This window comes from Myotis nattereri, assembly GCF_964212035.1.
Source record: "Myotis nattereri genome assembly, chromosome: 11".
NCBI lineage: Eukaryota > Metazoa > Chordata > Mammalia > Chiroptera > Vespertilionidae > Myotis > Myotis nattereri.
In genome coordinates, this window is record NC_138086.1 from 54155124 (window position 1) to 54173121 (window position 17998).

The 17998-nt window shown below is 35.7% G+C and overlaps 1 protein-coding gene across 1 annotated transcript in view; it reads right to left on the reverse strand.

Annotated features, from left to right (window-relative positions):
• The window catches only part of AGMO (alkylglycerol monooxygenase), a gene marked incomplete at both ends in the record, with an annotated part of 282802 nt that overhangs the window by 122837 nt on the left and 141967 nt on the right, over window positions 1–17998 (reverse strand). Inside the window, 6 exons of the mRNA XM_081101921.1 lie at window positions 520–602; window positions 6868–6984; window positions 8766–8900; window positions 12370–12449; window positions 12540–12605; window positions 14772–14838. Of these exons, the coding sequence (XP_080958047.1) occupies window positions 520–602; window positions 6868–6984; window positions 8766–8900; window positions 12370–12449; window positions 12540–12605; window positions 14772–14838 (548 nt within the window). The remainder of the gene's footprint in view (window positions 1–519; window positions 603–6867; window positions 6985–8765; window positions 8901–12369; window positions 12450–12539; window positions 12606–14771; window positions 14839–17998) is intronic.

Below are 17998 nucleotides of genomic sequence, written 5' to 3' on the forward strand. Positions count from 1 at the left end.
GTGGAGAGGGAAAGAGTCCCACAGAATGGACTCCCACATGGGGAGGGAGAAAGGGTCCCACTGAGTTCCTTTTCCCTATGGCTTATAAAGGCTACAGATCCTGGTGCCTTGATATCCCCTCTGATTGGTCACTATTCCCTTTGACTGGTTACTATAGTAACTCCTGAGGCCCTTCTCCTTCATTGTTCTCCTATTCCTTCTGGGCTTTCTTCCTCCTTCTTTATTTTGTAAATATAGACCTTTCTTAGCAACTTCCAGCTCCCTTGTCTTATGGAAATGTAGCTGCAGCTGGCTTCCTTGTGTTATGGAAATGTGCCTTCTCCCAGTCTGTAGCCCTGTGTTTTTCCATGGACCCCAATTCTAAAAATTCCCTAAGCCTGCCTATATTCTCCTAAAGTTCCTGTTTCAGTTTCAACTTTATTTCTTCAATAACAAATGTTTGGTGAATAACAAAGTTTCACATGTATTTTTAAAACTACATTATAAAATTATATAAAAAGAAAGAATTTCACATCTTGCCTTTGATCCAGAAGAAATCCGATGGAGGTCAAGGTCAGGATAAAGAAGCAGACCCTCAGAAGGAGAGTGAGCTGAGTCAGTGCCTGTCATACAAACACACAGACCAACAGGTTTTTTAGGAGAGTTACCAAAAGGTACATGAGAATTGAAAGCTGACATGAAAAACAGCCCCAAATACACCATTTGTCACTGACATTTTTCAAAGAGGTTGACATTTTCAAGAAGAAGACATTTGGTTTCCCTAATGTCATTTATCTCCTTGGATGCTTGAAGAATGAATTAGACAATTTCATAATGATACTTTACTTAGTGTTTTTTTTTCTAAAAATTCTCCTTTAAAGTTGGACTTCTATAATTCTTTGAAGTGCCCTCATGTATAGAGAAGTCATTTAGATTTTTATGAATAAATAAATGCCACATTCCAATAACTATTTTTAATAAGGCCAATTCTTTGAGGTTTTAAACATAAAGCTGTCTTGAATACAAAAATATGTAAAGGAGAATGTCTTTATGAGTGCAAACACATACATGAAGATGATTTCACACGCACAAATCTATACATTTGAAATCTATATGTTTATATAATGTCAAATGTATATTTGGAATTATAGTAATAACAAGTTTGCCATAATTATAAATAAGTTATGCATTCTTTAACATTTTTACTTTCTTATTTATTCTTAATTTTTATTTATTGATGTTAGAGAGGAAGGGGAGAAAGAGACAGAGAGAGAGAGAGAGAGAGAGAGAGAGAGAGAGAGAGAGAGAGAAACATAGATTTGTTGTTCCACTTACTTATGCATTCTTGTATGTGCCTTGACTGGGGATCAAACCCACAACCTGGTTTGATTTATTAGGATGATACTCTAACCCACTGAGCTGATCTATCCAGACAGGGCTATGAATTTTGTTTACATGTCAAAAATAATAATAGTGTTTATGGAAGACCTACCATTTTATAGCTTCTATGCCAGGGGTGGGCAACCCCTGGTACGCGTGCCAAACATGGCACTCCAGTAACTTTTGCTGGCACACGAAACCCTCTCTTATAATCTTCCATTTACAATTTTTTTCTTAATATCGACTTTTTTATTTTTCAGTTAAATTCAGTGTAGGTGCATCTTAGATAAATAAATAATTTTACATAACAAGTTATCTTAAAGACCATAGACATGGATTGACGAGAGAGAGGAAGAGCAATTTTTATCCTCTGCCTTAACTTTCCCTGCCTTCATAGATCCGACCAGTGTTTTGGTTTCATCCACATACACTTGTGAATCTTTGTTCTCAGTGATGAATTTTGTTAAGTCTCATATTAGGAATAGCCTGATGGATAAAAGTAGTAGCTCATGCATATCTCTGAAAGTCATGAAATATAAACCTGATGTAAAATCTCTGTCATCAGTGATGCAGCAGCAAAAGTCCCACTGATAATATCAAACGGAGTCATAAAGTTTTCTGTTGGACTATCAGTGTACATGTATACATTAAAAAATAATTGTATTTTCATCATCATATACTGTGATTTTGTCATTCAAATGAATTTTATTATTTCTTCAAGATTCTTCACATATGTACACCTTAAGAGATATCAAGTAGGCATAACATGTTCTCAAAAAATTAGGGTTGGCATGCAGAAGAATTTTGAGTCAGAGATTTTGCTGGTTTGGGCACGTACTCACAAAACGGTTGCCCACCCCTGTTCTATGCTATGTGTTTTATATGCTGTAATTCTTTTTATAGTTTCAACAACCTTTTTCAGTAAATCTGCTTCATATCTGAAAAAAAAAATAACAAACTGGGACACAAAAATTTAGTAACTTTTCCTTAATTACCCAGAAATAAATGCTGCCATAAAATTAAACTAGCCCCTTCTGACACCTCCTGGATCAAAGTGTGACAGTGGTAGAATACATATGAGCAAGAAACTTAAAGGGAGCAGAGGCAGAGATCTAGATTGCAGTTATGTAGCTAATGCTTATGGTCAGATAAAGATGGCTCTAGATTGAAAGCGGATCAGTAAAAGCAAGGAGTTGGATACACAGCCCCTAGACAATTTCCTATTTACTGATGGTGTTTACATTTCACCAGAATGAGAACACCAGAATGTAATGTAACAGGTTGGCTAAAATAGTGATCAACCATTACACAAACACTTTCTCTTTTTACTGAAACAACTACAGGTAATTTCAACTCATTACTACCTAATATACATACCTATAACCTCTGTTCAAATTCGTAAACAATAAGCAAATGCCACCAGTTGTAATTACTGTTCACATCCAACATCCCAGTTCCACACCATGGTATAAATCAGCTCTATTCCCTTATGGCCAAACTTTGCTTTTGTTTGTTTTTTTTAATATGTTTATTTTTTAATTGATCTTAGAGAGAGAGGAAAGGGGAGGGAGAGAGAGAAACATTTACTGGATGCTGGAATCGAACCAGCAACCTCTAGGTGCATGGGACAACACCCAACCAAGTGAGCCACACCACCCGGGGCTATTGTATCATAACTTTTAAAGTTGCTACCTGATACTGACCATATTTGGGGACAGTACTAATTGGATAAAGATATATTTAATTTCATAAGTGATATAATATTTGATGTACGTGACATTTTAATGTGCACATTCCTACTTTATTATATTTCAATATAGTAGAAAAATTACAGTTTTCATTGGAACTCACACTGATCACTTTTCTAAGTTCCTGGAGTATATGAGTATATGCTTATTAATAAGGTAACTTTTGCTAATATTCTTTCTTTACTACACATTTATTACATTCATTTTGTGGCTTTAAGTTATAATTGATGCTCACTTTGGCTTACATTTCATTTTTTTCACGTTATTTCAGTTACCACCTAAAAACTTTAGGAAATTAAACTAAATCCCAATGGCCTGCACTGGAAGAAAACGATATACAGAGGATATTGACTTGAGTGGTTTCACACAGAACCTTAGCTTAATTGAATGTGTACAAATGATACTCTCTGTTATAAGAGTACAACTAAACACATTAATTACTTTTTCAAAGGGTCTTGTTAAAACAAGTCAACATGAAAACATTAGTTGCAAAATATCAGTGCCCATAATGTTTTATAGAATCAAGGGAATTTAGAACTATAATAATCTGTTCCCAAATTTACACAGGATATTCTCAGATGCCTCATTAACTTGAAATATATCATCAAATAATCTGTATAAAAACATATCTGCATCCTTGCTCATGTGTCTCAGTTGGTTGGGAGTCATCCCATTCACCAAAAGGTTGCCAGTTTGATTCCCTGTCGGGGCACATGCCCAGGTTGTGGGCTCAAGCCCTAGTAGGGGTGTGTAGGAGGCAGTGATCAATGTTTTGCTCTCATATCGATGTTTCTCTCCTTCCCCTCTAAAAATCAATAAATAATCTTAAAAAAACATATCTGTAATGACAGCTACACATTCTAAGACTCTGTTAAATATTCAAACAGTTTTGAGTGTGTCTGTTATTTAAAGGATAGCATTGCCTTTATAATTTTACTTTGGAAATATATTTTGATTTCAAATGCGTATTCATGATATCACCCCATGAAGTGGACCCTGGCAGCTAAGGAATTGATTTTGCAAGCATTAGCATACCAAAATCAACATGAAAGTCTGTGGGTCATATCACTAAACCAAACATTATATATTTAAATGTATGCATTGCATGTTTCAGAAAGGACTGAGCTTCTACACCCTTGTGGTGGCCATCAAATTGCTTCTTTGACTCCCAAAGTTATTTATACAAAACTCGCACACATAAGACAAGCGAGTATTTATCTACTCTGGTATATGCATGAACAGAAAAGGCTGTGGGACCGCAGCAGGATCCCCAACTACAAGTCAGCCACAACTTTTCTCTGTGATTATTGGCTACAGCGAATCTGGAAAAAAATATTGCTGTTGGATTTTAACATCTTTGTATGCTTTTAAACATCCCTGAGACTAGAAAGGCACTATAGAATTTTGCAAATAAGCAATCTTTTTTCCTAGTTGCACAGCATGTTTTTAGCAAAGAAAAACATGTGTGGGAAACAAGAAAATGCACCTTTCAAAAGTTATTTGTGTCAGGAATGAAGCTGTCTCCAACTCTAATCTCAGTTTGAAAAGGATTTCGACACTTGATATTTCTCTTTGTCAATATATTGACATGAGTTTCTTATAGAGTTTTTACTGCAGTTGAAAAATCCTGTGAAAACCAGGCTATACGTTACATATTTTAATATAAATAGTGTCTGGCCACATTTTTATGCAGGAAGCACTCACACTTGCTTAGACATTCAAATCTCTTGGTTAACTTAAGATTAAGGGTCTCTATTTCAAAATCTAAATGGGTAAGTTCCCATTTTTCTTTCTATAAATTACTACAATTTAATCCGTGATTTTATTTAGTACTACTAAAATAATTCAGTAATGCAAACTGCACTCAACACTGGTCAGGATACCAAGTGTTAGATACAGGGGTGGGCAAAGTAAGTTAATAATAATAACAAATAATATCATAACTAAAATAATAAATAATAATACAAGAACAAACTATGGGTCATGTACTCACAATTATAGACCTACTTTTCCCTATCCTGTATTTAGATACAATGATTTTGCTTTTCTTCTGGTTTCATTCAACTACCTAAACTCTACATTGCATATATATTTTAGTCATAAATTAGATGAACAAATTAAGATAACAAAGTAATCAGTGACGGGTTAATTATATAATACTTGAAGAGATGATTGTGAGGCCTTAGGTTAAGCCATCAATAATTCTCAACATTAGGGTAGTTCGACATCTACAGGTGCATTGCTGAGAGTGATATAGTTCATGTTACTTCTAAGAAAGCTTTGTTCCTGAAATACATTCTTGGGTTCAAATTTTGTCTCTTGTGAAGCTAAAGGCAAATGAACGTGCTACAATGTGGAATTGGTTTCATTAGTTGTAGCGCATATGTGTATGAGGGTGCCAGCAGTAAGCCAGTATATTTCCCACCATGATAGTCTCATGACATTTCTGGTATCCTGCAGGAAGGTGTATATATATGCATTTTTATAAGTGTTTAAAGAATATTTTTTGAAAACAAGTTCAAGTCACATATTTTTGTGTGAGAATGATTTATGGAGATCTAATATTTATTTTTGCCAACTCCAATCTATTTCCCTTTTTCTATTTATTATCATCGCAATTTTTCTTCCAAACCATCCCATCCGTCCTCTCAGTCAATGAGGGTCCGATGGAGCGTACCCTGTCTTCCCATTCACAGACTGAATGGCCAATGACCCACACTTGACCTCATCGCTTGGTTCAGTGATACCCAGGTGAACCAAGCCTTCACATCAGACTGCACTGTAAAACTTTCACTTCTGACATTTTTTGTGAGGCAGTGCTGAAAGCTAGAGCGACCTGACAGCCTCCTTGCTACCATGAAGGCTGAAAACCTGGAGAATGTGCATTTTGAGAAAAGCAGAGCTGTGAGAAAGAATGAGAAAGTTCCTGATGGCATTATTTGACTCATGTGAGCTGTCAAAATTCCCGACTTAGTGAGGTTATTTCATGAGGTATACGTTTTCCTGGTAACAAAGTCAAAGACACTGATTTTTTACTCTTCTGTGATTCTATGTTCAAGTTCACCTACTTCCAAATTAGATACCTTACTATAATTTATGTACCTCTTTGAACTAATGTAAATCCTTTCAGGAAGAAGCTAATATAAATAAATCTAGAAAACAATACACATTTAAAAATACCTCTGTATTTATCTTTTTATATTTTTACAATGTACTGTGTATTTAGCTATTTTTGTTTTCTAAAAACTGTAGGCAGTAAGAGTATTTTTATGTGGCAAACACACACACATACATACGCAAACAAATAAAAAACCTCCCCAGGTGGTAATGCCTGAATTAGAATCCAGATTCTAAATTCTGGTCCTGTGCTCTGGTTATCCTGAATATTCTGAATGTTTAGAAAGAAGAAGACAAATGAAGTCAACCCACATTGAAAATTTTCTAATGTCAAAGCGTCCGGATATGCTCTCATTGAAGGTAAGTAGATTAACATTAATATAAAGTATTTTCCCAAACATTTCATTCTAACTTCCAAAATACCTTTTTTTGTAAATGCTGAGGAATTTATTTGTGGCAAATTACTTACTCTTTATCATTTAGATCAATAGTATACCATTTGATGGAAATTCTATACTGAAGCACTTTGGATATAACTTATATTCAATAGTCTAGAAGAATTAATTTACCTGTTTTAATGTGAGATATTTTATCAAGAAAAATGACATAATTTATCATACTATTTAAAATGGACAAAACTTACAGCTTTATTTGCAAAGGTCTCTTCATAAAAGACTAGCATTACAGCAAACTGTACAACTGCATAGATCTTCAATAGGTAAGGCGCTGACGATGAGTAGGGAACTTCTTCCCCGGTAACCTAGGAAGACAAGAAAGAAGCCTTTCATTGATATCGCTCCCTGGCTTATTCCTCTCATTGAAATTCAGACTATGAAGAGAAGATATGCAAAAAGAAATCAAAGGTTGTGCTATCCCCCCAACCCCCCCTCCCGCCCCCCCCCCCACACACACACACACAAATGACTCTAACATTCATCTTATGAGATAGAAAAAGTATAAAGTTAGAACACTTGGGTTTTTTTTTCAGTATTCTGATTCTGATTTAGTCTGCCTTATGTAGAACAAAGTAAGAATTGATTTGGCAATATGTACAGGTGATAAACATAACCAAAATTAACGTGAAAATATGAAAATATAAATAGAAAAATATGTCCATGATTATATGTACATGAAAGTATAGCAAAAGTGAAAATAGAAGGTGACTTTGGATAGTGGAAATAATTATGCCTCAAAGGGAAATGTTGCTCTATTAGAAACAACTTTCTCAAGCTACAGAGTTTCCAAGAAACACTATGATTCTATTTTTTAATTCAGATTTAAGCAACAATATGACTTAAAAAATATTAACTTTAGGTTATCTATTTAAAAAACAACAACAAATAGACCATAGTTAACTAGACTTTTTGGAGCCGAAGTAAGCAAAATATTTTCACTTATATCAAGTTACCTCTTATTATATAATTGACTGAACATAACCAAAAGGATCTGAGAAATTTCAACCTAGAATCTTTCATAACTATTGGAGAAAACAACCTTACTTATATCAGGATATTTTTGAAAATAAGAATAACACCCATATGAAATATATTATTTTATTTCCTTGAAATACTAGCTAAATTTTACACTCATAGTTATCTTTGAAATCAACAGTTTTCTATTTCTTTTGTTTCTATATTACTATTAATGGCAGTTATTTTCATAAGGAACAACAATATAAATCCTGAATAACTGGAAAGACATTCCTTTTCCGTGTCTATAAGAGGAATTCCAGAATAAAACTGAATATTTCATTTGGTTTCCAGTGTTTTAAATCTCTAGACATTGCTTATTTTTTGTTTTAAAATGGGATTTCTGTATTTAATGTTTCTATTCTACTACAGAATGAATAATGGTGTGGTCTAATCCAATAACTACATCTTGGTGTGACTAGACCTTCCATTCTGGAGACCTCAGGTTTTCATGAACAAAATAAAGGCTAGACTAACTCATCTTTAAGGATCCCTCCATCTCCAGTGGTATAGGATTCTGTGACTGAGCTGCATGGGTTTCTGAACTACACAATGTCTCCTGGCTACAGATTTGGGTGGGTCTCAAAATCGCCTCTGCTGCTCCATACCCTACCAGTGATGGCGAACCGAACCTATGACACACGTGTCAGAGGTGACACGCGAACTCATTTTTTGGTTGATTTTTCTTTGCTAAATGGCATTTAAATATATAAAATTAATATCAAAAATATAAGTCTTTGTTTTACTATGGTTGAAAATATCCAAAAATTTCTATATATGACACAGCACCAGAGTTAAGTTAGGTTTTTTCAAATGCTGACACACCGAGCTCAAAAGGTTCGCCATCACTGCCCTAAACAATGCTCCCTGGGAAGAGAGCAGTGTCTGCCTGGGCGAAGTCACCCCTCTTATTGGCCCCTAGGTGGTGTCCACTCATTAAGTTATACACCACCAGGCTGCATCTGTTTAAGAGAACATCTTTTACATGAAGTCAGCATATACACAGGCTGGCTGTAGACCTCATTATAAGAGACTAATCATCACCATCATCAAACCCAGGAACTCTACTTGCCTCGGGGATTTCTTCACTCAGTCCAAGTCTTGGTTTACCTGGTCCCCATCCTGGTCCTTTAAATATGACAGAGAACTTATTGAAGATTCCAGGTGTGGCCCAGAATGTAGTCCACATGTAAACTAAATGGTGGAACTAGAAGAATAAAAAGTAGCTTATTTAAAATAAAAAAATCTGTTAAAAAGATTAAATATAATATATCATGTATTTAATTTAATGTATTTTACATATTTAAATGTTACAATAGTTTGATTAATGTGAGTTAATATGCAACTGTATTAAAATTATAATTTATTTATGTATTCTGCATACCTTTAAATTTAAATGTGTCCTTGTCAATATTCAGAATTATAACTTGGAAATTAAAAAATAGGTCAATTATTTAGAAACTCAGCAAAGTAGAAAAAGTTGGTTAAGAGGCTTTGCTTCCAGTGGAATTAACTAGAATCCTGAGTACTCAACATCCATGTCAAATGACATCTTTTCTAACATCTTGCTAAATGGATATTACCTTGAACATGGAAAGATATAAATATTGCATATATGTCACCTATTTAAAAATAATTACTTACTCTATTGAGTTATAGACAAACGTGTCATATGAAGGAAAAATGTTGAAAGCTATTTCTGATAGCAGACCTCCGAGTACTAAATGGGTTATATTCTGTAATAAGAAAAGAAAAACTTCTATGACTGAGTCAAAAGTTTGCCTTGAGGGTTTTAGCAGGAATTCCCACTCTTCAAATAGCATATATTTGACATGTAGAGAAGTTAAAAGTAAGTCCATACATGATAGTACCCAATAAATATTAACTATTAGGATAATTAGCTATAAATGCCACACTTGTCATAATCCATCATAGGATTAAAAATAATCCAGAGGTTGAATATCAACTATAGACCCTAGAGATGAGTTGTATTATAATTGTAGTAATAAATTCATGTATAAAAAAGCTTTGGCTCCATACAATTTTGTGATCTTGCTTATATTTTCACTGTGTCTCAAAGAATTCAAACTTCTAGGGTTAAAAATGGTTTTAAAAATTGCTTAAAATATTAAATAAGGAATCTTAATTAAGGAACCATTCAGGATTTAGTGAAGCAAATTTTGAGGAAAAAGAAAATGTTAGATGGAAACTTATCCTGGAGCTTTGCAATAATAATAGTCATAATGTAGAAAGTTAATGTATTTAGAAATTATACATTAATATATACCTGTTGTGTTGTTTTGAAACCTGACTGCAATTTTATTGCTATCATACTAGACACAAACCATGAGAAGTGCATGGTAATGTTTTAAAATCAGGAGTACCTTCTCACTTATTTGCTACCCAATGCTCTGAAACTCTTGGACCCCAAAGAAGAGCAGAGTGAATTGTTTATGCCAAATAATAAAGAAAAAAAATCCCAAGGTTTTTTTTCTATGCTTCTGAGGACAAGGTGAGAGACTGAGCTGGATATAAGGGAATATGAATGAAAGTAGATATATGTTTTTATAGGCTCTGAAACTCCTAATTATCACATCTTGCTGATTTGACATTTCTGACCATGTGAGTGAGCATGCAGGAGACTAAACCATGGACACTGATGTGACACTACAGTAAAGAAAATGTTTATGTGAGGGTTAGATGCCTGGAAATCTGACACTGACACAAATTCAGCAGCAGCTCATAAATACTTATTATGATTATCTGAATAGTGTCCCTCTCCAAATCCTAAGCATCCAACTTTTCGTGTAGTTCATGTTGTACAGTTTCCAATCTCTTTATTCAGCTTCCACATGAGCTGCTCTTCCCAGCAAGTGTGCACATTTCCAAAGCCTTTCTATTGAAATGCTCAGCCATGAACCAGCAGCACACACACAGCCTGGGAGCTTGTCAGAAAGAGTCTTGGACAGACCCAGCCCTGCTGAGCAGAATCTGCACTTTCATCAGATGCTCCCACGATTCACACGCCCTTTAAGTTTGAAAGGCGCTGTCATACATGACAGAAACCAAGTTGTCCAATTCCTTGTTAATCTCCTCACAACAGAGACAAGACTACACAAGTGAAGAAGCAGCTCTCAATGTATTTTTTCCAAATTGGTTTTGATTCTGTAAAGCTTATTATTAAGAAAGTACCCTGAGCCGAAACCGGTTTGGCTCAGTGGATAGAGCGTTGGCTTGTGGACTGAAAGGTCCCAGGTTCGATTCCGGTCAAGGGCATGCACCTGGGTTGCGGGCACATCCCCAGTAGGAGATGTGCAGGAGGCAGCTGATCGATGTTTCTCTCTCATCGATGTTTCTAACTCTCTATCTCTCTCCCTTCCTCTCTGTAAAAAATCAATAAAATATATTTAAAAAAAAAAAGAAAGAAAGTACCCTGAAATGCTTCTTTAGTATTCTCCTGAGACATATGTTCTTAATAATGCCAGAGAGAGAGAGAGAGACTCCAACAAACCAAGAGACACCAAGAAAGAAATGCTCTGGAGAAAAAGTAGCCATTTTTTTCTTTTGAAGTATGAGATAACAATGTCTTTCACTTGAAATAGGAAGGTAATTCGCAATGGCCTTTTCTGTAAAGAGGCAGGAGCGTGTAAAATTTAAATTGAGTGAAGCAAGTTTTGGGCTTGGCTGGGAACCCATCTTGGCTAAGCTCACCCTTAACAAAGTGTGTGTAGTTGGGTGAATCATTTAAATCCTGAGAACCTCAGTTTCATCCACCAACAATTGGAGCTGGAAAGAACCACTACCTCAACATGTTTTAGTAATGCTTACATCAAATATTTATGCGGAGCTGCTAGCAATGCCCTGCACATAATAACAGCTCAATAAATATCAATTTATTTTTATTTTCACTTTCTTAAAAATGTGAAAAAGTAGGTTTGAAAAGAAGACCCAACATGAACCTGTAATTTTCTTCTTTCCTGGATGCCATACACCTAGTCCCTGGGACGGCGCTGTCACTGACTGACCTCTTTAGGGTTTCAAGTGTTCTTATATTTTTTAATTTACTAGTTTCTAACCCCAGGAGTGTCTGAAGTGGTCTGCGGCTGATATATCAGAGCTTCACAGACATTCCTAATTTCTCTAGTGCCAACCATTGAGACCAGTGAACAATCAATACTACATGTAGGATAGAAAACAAGTCTTCGCAGGTGAGGGAACATGCAGACCTAACCAACCCATAATAGTTCCTGGCACACAGATCCAGGAAGAGTGGGCAAAGCCTCACACTGAATTTCTAACCAGAGCCATGCAGACTTGAAGCAAATATTTTTCTTACTGTGGGATCAGCCTTAATTATACATGTTACTACCATCCGTTCTGAATACATGAATATATTTCAGGTCTATTCTAAGAAAGCATATGTTTGCTAAAGAGCCATGTTTAAATTTTAGGTAGTAGACATGTTTAAAAATTGTATTAATTGCTTTCTAATGTATTTTGGCCAATTTGATTTAGGTCTTTGTTTAAATGCCAGGGTTATTGTCAAATTCATTCACAGTTAAAAAAAATTTTTCAGGATAGTGTAATCCACTACTACTTTTTAAAAGTGTATTGATTATCATCCTTTTAATGATAGAATATGATCAATTCAGAAAGAATAAAACTGAGTACATTACCTGCACCTTGAGTGGATCAAATGTATTAATGGGATGTGTCAAACCATATATAACTTTTTTATCCTCTGGCTCAAATGTCCCTGGAAGACAAACATTAAGGGTATAATCTTTGACTTTCTGAGAGTTAAGGAGCTAATTAAAATTTGAATATTCTGGTACTTTTTACTTACCAAAAATTCTATCCCATATAATAAGTGTGCCGGCATAATTTTTGTCTATGCAATAACGGTTTCTGCCTAAGAGAAAAAATATAAAAAATATTTTTTAAAGAATAAAGTTATGATTCTTGAAATATCTCATCATAGCTGGGCATAATTTATTTAATAATAATAAAATAAATAAATTATTATTAATAAACAATAAATTATTATTTAATAATAATAAAAGACACAATCCAATGGTTGTCAATAGGATAAAGAATATTAACCCACCAAACCACTACTCCAACAAACCCACTGTCTTCTGGTGTTCTCATTTCTTTACACACCTTCCCCATATGCAAATACACATTTTTTCCCTTTATTGAATAAGATATTACAAATGTGTCCTTATCCCCCCAATGTCCCCTCATCCCCCCAATCCTGCCCTCACCCTCACCCCCTGTTGTCCACATCCATCACTTAGGCTTATATGCATGCATACTAGTCCTTTGGTTGATCTCTCCCCCTCACCCCTCCCCTGTTTTCCCTCCGAGTTTTGAGCATCTGATCGATGCTTCTCTGTCTCTACATCTGTTTTTGTTCAACGGTTTACATTGTTCATTATAATCCACAAATGAGTGAGAGCATGTGGTATTTATCTTTCTCTGACTGACTTATTTCCTTTAGCATAATGCTCTCCAGCTCCATCCATGCTGTTGCAAATGGTAGGAGTTCCTTCCTTTTTACAGCAGCACAGTATTCCATTGTGTAGATGTGCCAAAGCTTTTTAATGCACTCATCTGCTGATGGGCATTTAGGCTGATTCCAAATCTTAGCTATCAAATACACATTTGAAAGTGAAAATATCAGGAAAAATCTCCCGCCAGTACAAAAGTAGTGGGGCTGGTACACAGATACACAACCTGTGGCCATACACGGTGTAAACAGTGGCTCTCAGTTGGATGGGGAGCACTTTGCCCTTTAGGGGACATGTGGCAATGTCTGAAGACGCTGGTAGTCACCACCGTGAGGGGATATTACAGGCATCTCGTATGTAGAGACCAACATGCTGTAATACACAGGACAGCCCCCTTGGCCCAAAGAACTAGCTGATCTTTTTAAAATTAATATTAAAATGTTAATAGTGCTGAAGTTGATATAAAGCAACGTGTGTGGGAAGGCACTCTGAAATCCAACAGGGAAACGCTAAACTATTTCTTTTTCAAAGTGGCCTTGCTCTTCTCCACTCCTTATGGTTCTTTTTATATGGAGGAATCCCAAGAGTAGAACACTCTTGGCCTCTCCACCCTCACTAATGACGCCCTTGTGGCAGGGAATGGCTGTTGACTTTACAGGAGGCAACTGAACATGTGTAGCATGACCTTGTCCGCTCCTCTGCCTGGGGGAGCTTGGGCACCCACTTTGCCCCCTGCCATGGGAAAAGGGACCTGCCGTGCCCCTGTGCTGATTGCTGGAAGCTTATAAAACAGAACAATAGTATTTCTTCTTTTATTACCGGCTTCTTTATCTCAACATCATGTGTGTAAGATTCGTTCATGCCATTGTGTGTCATAATAGTGCTGTCAAGGGGACATCGTTTCCCATCACATGAACTGTCTGCAGTTTGTCTGGTTCTACTGCTGATAAACATGGGAATTGGGTCTCTTTTGCTCCTGTTACATGTACTGCTGATATGCACATTCTTGTCCAGGTCCTTGGGTGCACAATGCAAACATTTCTAATATTTCTTAAGCTGGCATCTTTAAACTTTAGGCACTAGCCATATGGGTCCTTCTCTTTGTCAAGCAAATGCAGTGCAGGCAAGGTTTGTTCACAGAATTGAAGCAGAAAAGTAAAGTGTTTCTTATTAGGCTTTTCTCAAATCCCAACAGTTTTCAAAACCAGGCACTCTCTGGCTCTAGATAGGAATGACTCTCAGCATCAGGTAAAGGAGTGGCCTTCAAGATATAAAGTGTACATCCATCCACTCAGCTGTTTAGCTCAATTTTTGTTTGTTTGTCCTCCCACTACACCTGAGGAGATTCAGGCAAAAAGAAAAATCCAAAAGCCAGATAAGAAGTTGATGTTGGGGGTGTTTTTGTTTGTTTGTTTCTGGTTCTAGCTTTGGAGATTCAAAGGAAGAAGAGATGCCTACTTACACAGTGTGTGCTGACTATGTTGGGTAATTACAATGAAATGATGAAAACTAATATCATTTTAAATAAATGAAAAAGGACAGAGAGAAGAGATCAATTTCCTTACCATGATGTACCCTGTGATGGCTAGGCGTGTTAAGGATCAGTTCCAAAGGACCAAGGTTATCAATGACCTGTTTAAAGCAAAAGGAATCTTTATTTATACATGCAGTTATTATTAAATGCACATGTAACATATAAGTGCTCACATTAAAAACCCTCATGGGTTAACATATATTAAAAGTTTCAGGGTTGGCATCAGAATTGGAAGTTTTTCTATCACTTGGTGCTCACATAAGACAGAAATAAGCTCATACATCTATTCTGAGAGGCTACTATTAGGTTAAGAGCTAGAATGCCTCAGTTTGGTTCCTGAATTTTCCATTTATCACTCTGTTCTTGGGAAAATAACAAGCTTTTTATAACTTCATTTTGTCACCTTTAAAATGGAAGTAATAACAGTATCTACATAATAATGTTCTGAGAATTTTAAATGGTACTGTAAAATGGTTCTATTGCCAATGCATAATTCTCCTTTTATTTTTTACCTTTCAACTATGTCTTTGATTATTTATTTATTTTTAATATTTTTATTGATTTTTCAGAGAGGAAGGGAGAGAGAGAGAGAGATAGAAACATCAAAGATGAGAGAGAATCACTAGTCGGCTGCCTCCTGAAAGCCCCCCTCTGGGGATTGAGTCTGCAACCCCAGCATGTGCCCTTGACCTGAATCAAACCCAGGACCCTTCAGTCCACAAGCCAATGCTCTATCCACTGATCCAAACTAGCTAAGGTTGTCTTTGATGATTTATGTTAGCAGAACATGAATAGGGGAGAGAAAATACAGTATTACATTTATTTTGGGGGTTGGTTTCACCCAATAATCAGCCATGTAGCAACAATCTACTATTGTAGCTGTTTATCTATTAGGGTGATCCTGCTCATTCAAATAGAATCCTGACTTGTCTCTTACCTGTAGATATACCATCTACCAGTGTATCCTAGAGGCACAAATTAACGTCAAATATATAAATGGGTCTTCTTTTATAATTCAAAAGCCCCTTCAAAATTTGGTATTCTCTTGCAACATTTATCAGTAAGAATCCACTGTTCCAGAGTCTGTAAATTGTAAGGCGTACAGGAACCAGGTAGGTGTAATAAACAAGAATAGCAGGCCATGTATAAAAAAGACAGTAGTTATGTTATATAATTGATATTGGGCATGTTGGAATCTTTTAAATCTCAATTACACTATTCTTTCTTCCATGGGCTACAGCAGATAACAGAATATTTTACTTTCTTTAATCACTATTTAAATGAGTTTATTAGAGCCTACCAATGACAAAAAATAATACACTGTTATGATATTTTACAAAATTACTCACCCCTACTGTTAAGTTCCATTTAGAGTATATATAAGTTCTAAAAAAAATTTAAATAATCCTTAAGGGAATGTGATATTGATGCGCCACATAAATTTGGTAACACTGACATAAATTCATGACATTGACATGAATTTGGTAACAAGTCAGTGATATGGGGGGAAAAAGTCAGAGAGGACTACTTAAGATAAAAAGCCATTTCAAATAGATAACAACCAATGTTGTGAGGAATCCTGTTTGAATACTGATTTGAACACAGTAAACATAAGAGACATTTTATAGGCAATGTGAGAAATTGATTATAAACAGTATCGTATGATAAAAGTACTGTTTGGGAGTTATAATGCATCATCATTATGTAGGATATTTAACTTTTATAGTTGTGTAACTGAAGTATATGTGACGTGAGATCTAGGTTTTGCTACAAAATATTTTGCAATAAAAATTAAATTAAAAAAAGATAGCTCATGCAAATTATTCAAAACCATAATGATTTTTTAATGGAAGGGATGGAGATACATAAATTCATTCTATTATTAATTCTACTTTTCTGAATAGTTGAAGATTTTAAGATAAAATTTTAAGTGAAAGATGCCCTAACTGGTTTGGCTCAGTGGATAGAGCGTCAGCCTGCGGACTTAAGGGTCCCAGGTTAGATTCCAGTCAAGGGCATATACTGTGGTTGCAGGCACATCCCAGTAGGAAATGTGCAGGAGGCAGCTGAATTGATGTTTCTCTCTCATCAATGTTTATAACTCTCTATACTTCTCCCTTCCTCTCTGTAAAAAATCAATAAAAAATATATTTAAAAAAAAAATTTAAGTGAAAGAAACTGTTACTCTAATAATATATAATAATGCACAATTCATATAGATCCCTAAAATCCCAAACACACTTCTAGAATACAACTCTATATAGCAGGGCTTAATCATTGTTTGACAATCTCTGACATTAAAACACCCAATTTACAAGTGTTCTGCCAATGTGCAGAGCCACAGCAGCCACTCCATCCTCAGCTTGTGGGGCCTGTACCCTCTTGAAGTAGAAATGATGGTAGTGTGGCCACATAACAATGCTGCATGCGTCTGTGGGGCAGGTGCCACCATCTCCTTATTAGACCCACTGTTAACCCAACTGAGGGTTACAGAAACATTGGCATGCAAAGGATATGTAATATGACTTGTTGTATGATAACTTAGGCCTCTTTCCCTCTCTTCTAATGGAGTTCTATCGCCATTTTTAAAGTTATTTCCATGAGAAATGTATTATGAGATGCAAACAACAGATTTTTTGATTAATTCACAGAATTCATAGACAAAGGACTATCTGTATTTTCTTTATTTCAAGACTTTAAAATACTGTGAATAGGTATCATTTATATCAAATGGCATTTCTATGAAGTATTATGTCACTAACACATTATTAGTGACCAAGAATTGGAAATGGAGTAGGGAGAAAGAACCCTGTACTTTATTAGCCTACATGGCTTTGTACTTGGTGGAAAAATATTTGCTGAGAAGAATGGTGATGGACAGAGAACAAGAAAGTGGGGTTTCTCAGTAGTCAGAACATTGAAATCGGATGCTTTGGTTGGGATTTGTCTCTCTGGCATAGAATCATATGGGAAAGGAGAATACCATTTTATCCTTGTTTGTCTCCTTGGTGCCTAACATATGTTACAAAAACAGCCAACAAAAGGGGGTGGAGGAGACTACAGGGCCGGCTTCTGCGACCCAGATGCATTTCTGATCATTGGCCCTGGCATGTGTGTGCAGCCAGATTTAAAGCCACACAAATGTTGAGTGCATTCAGATGATTGGAGCCTTGGCGGAGTGCATTGTTTTTTAATGTCAAGCTCTTTTTTCCTCAAAGAAAATCTTTTGCTCATGCAGGCTACAGCATGGTGATATCA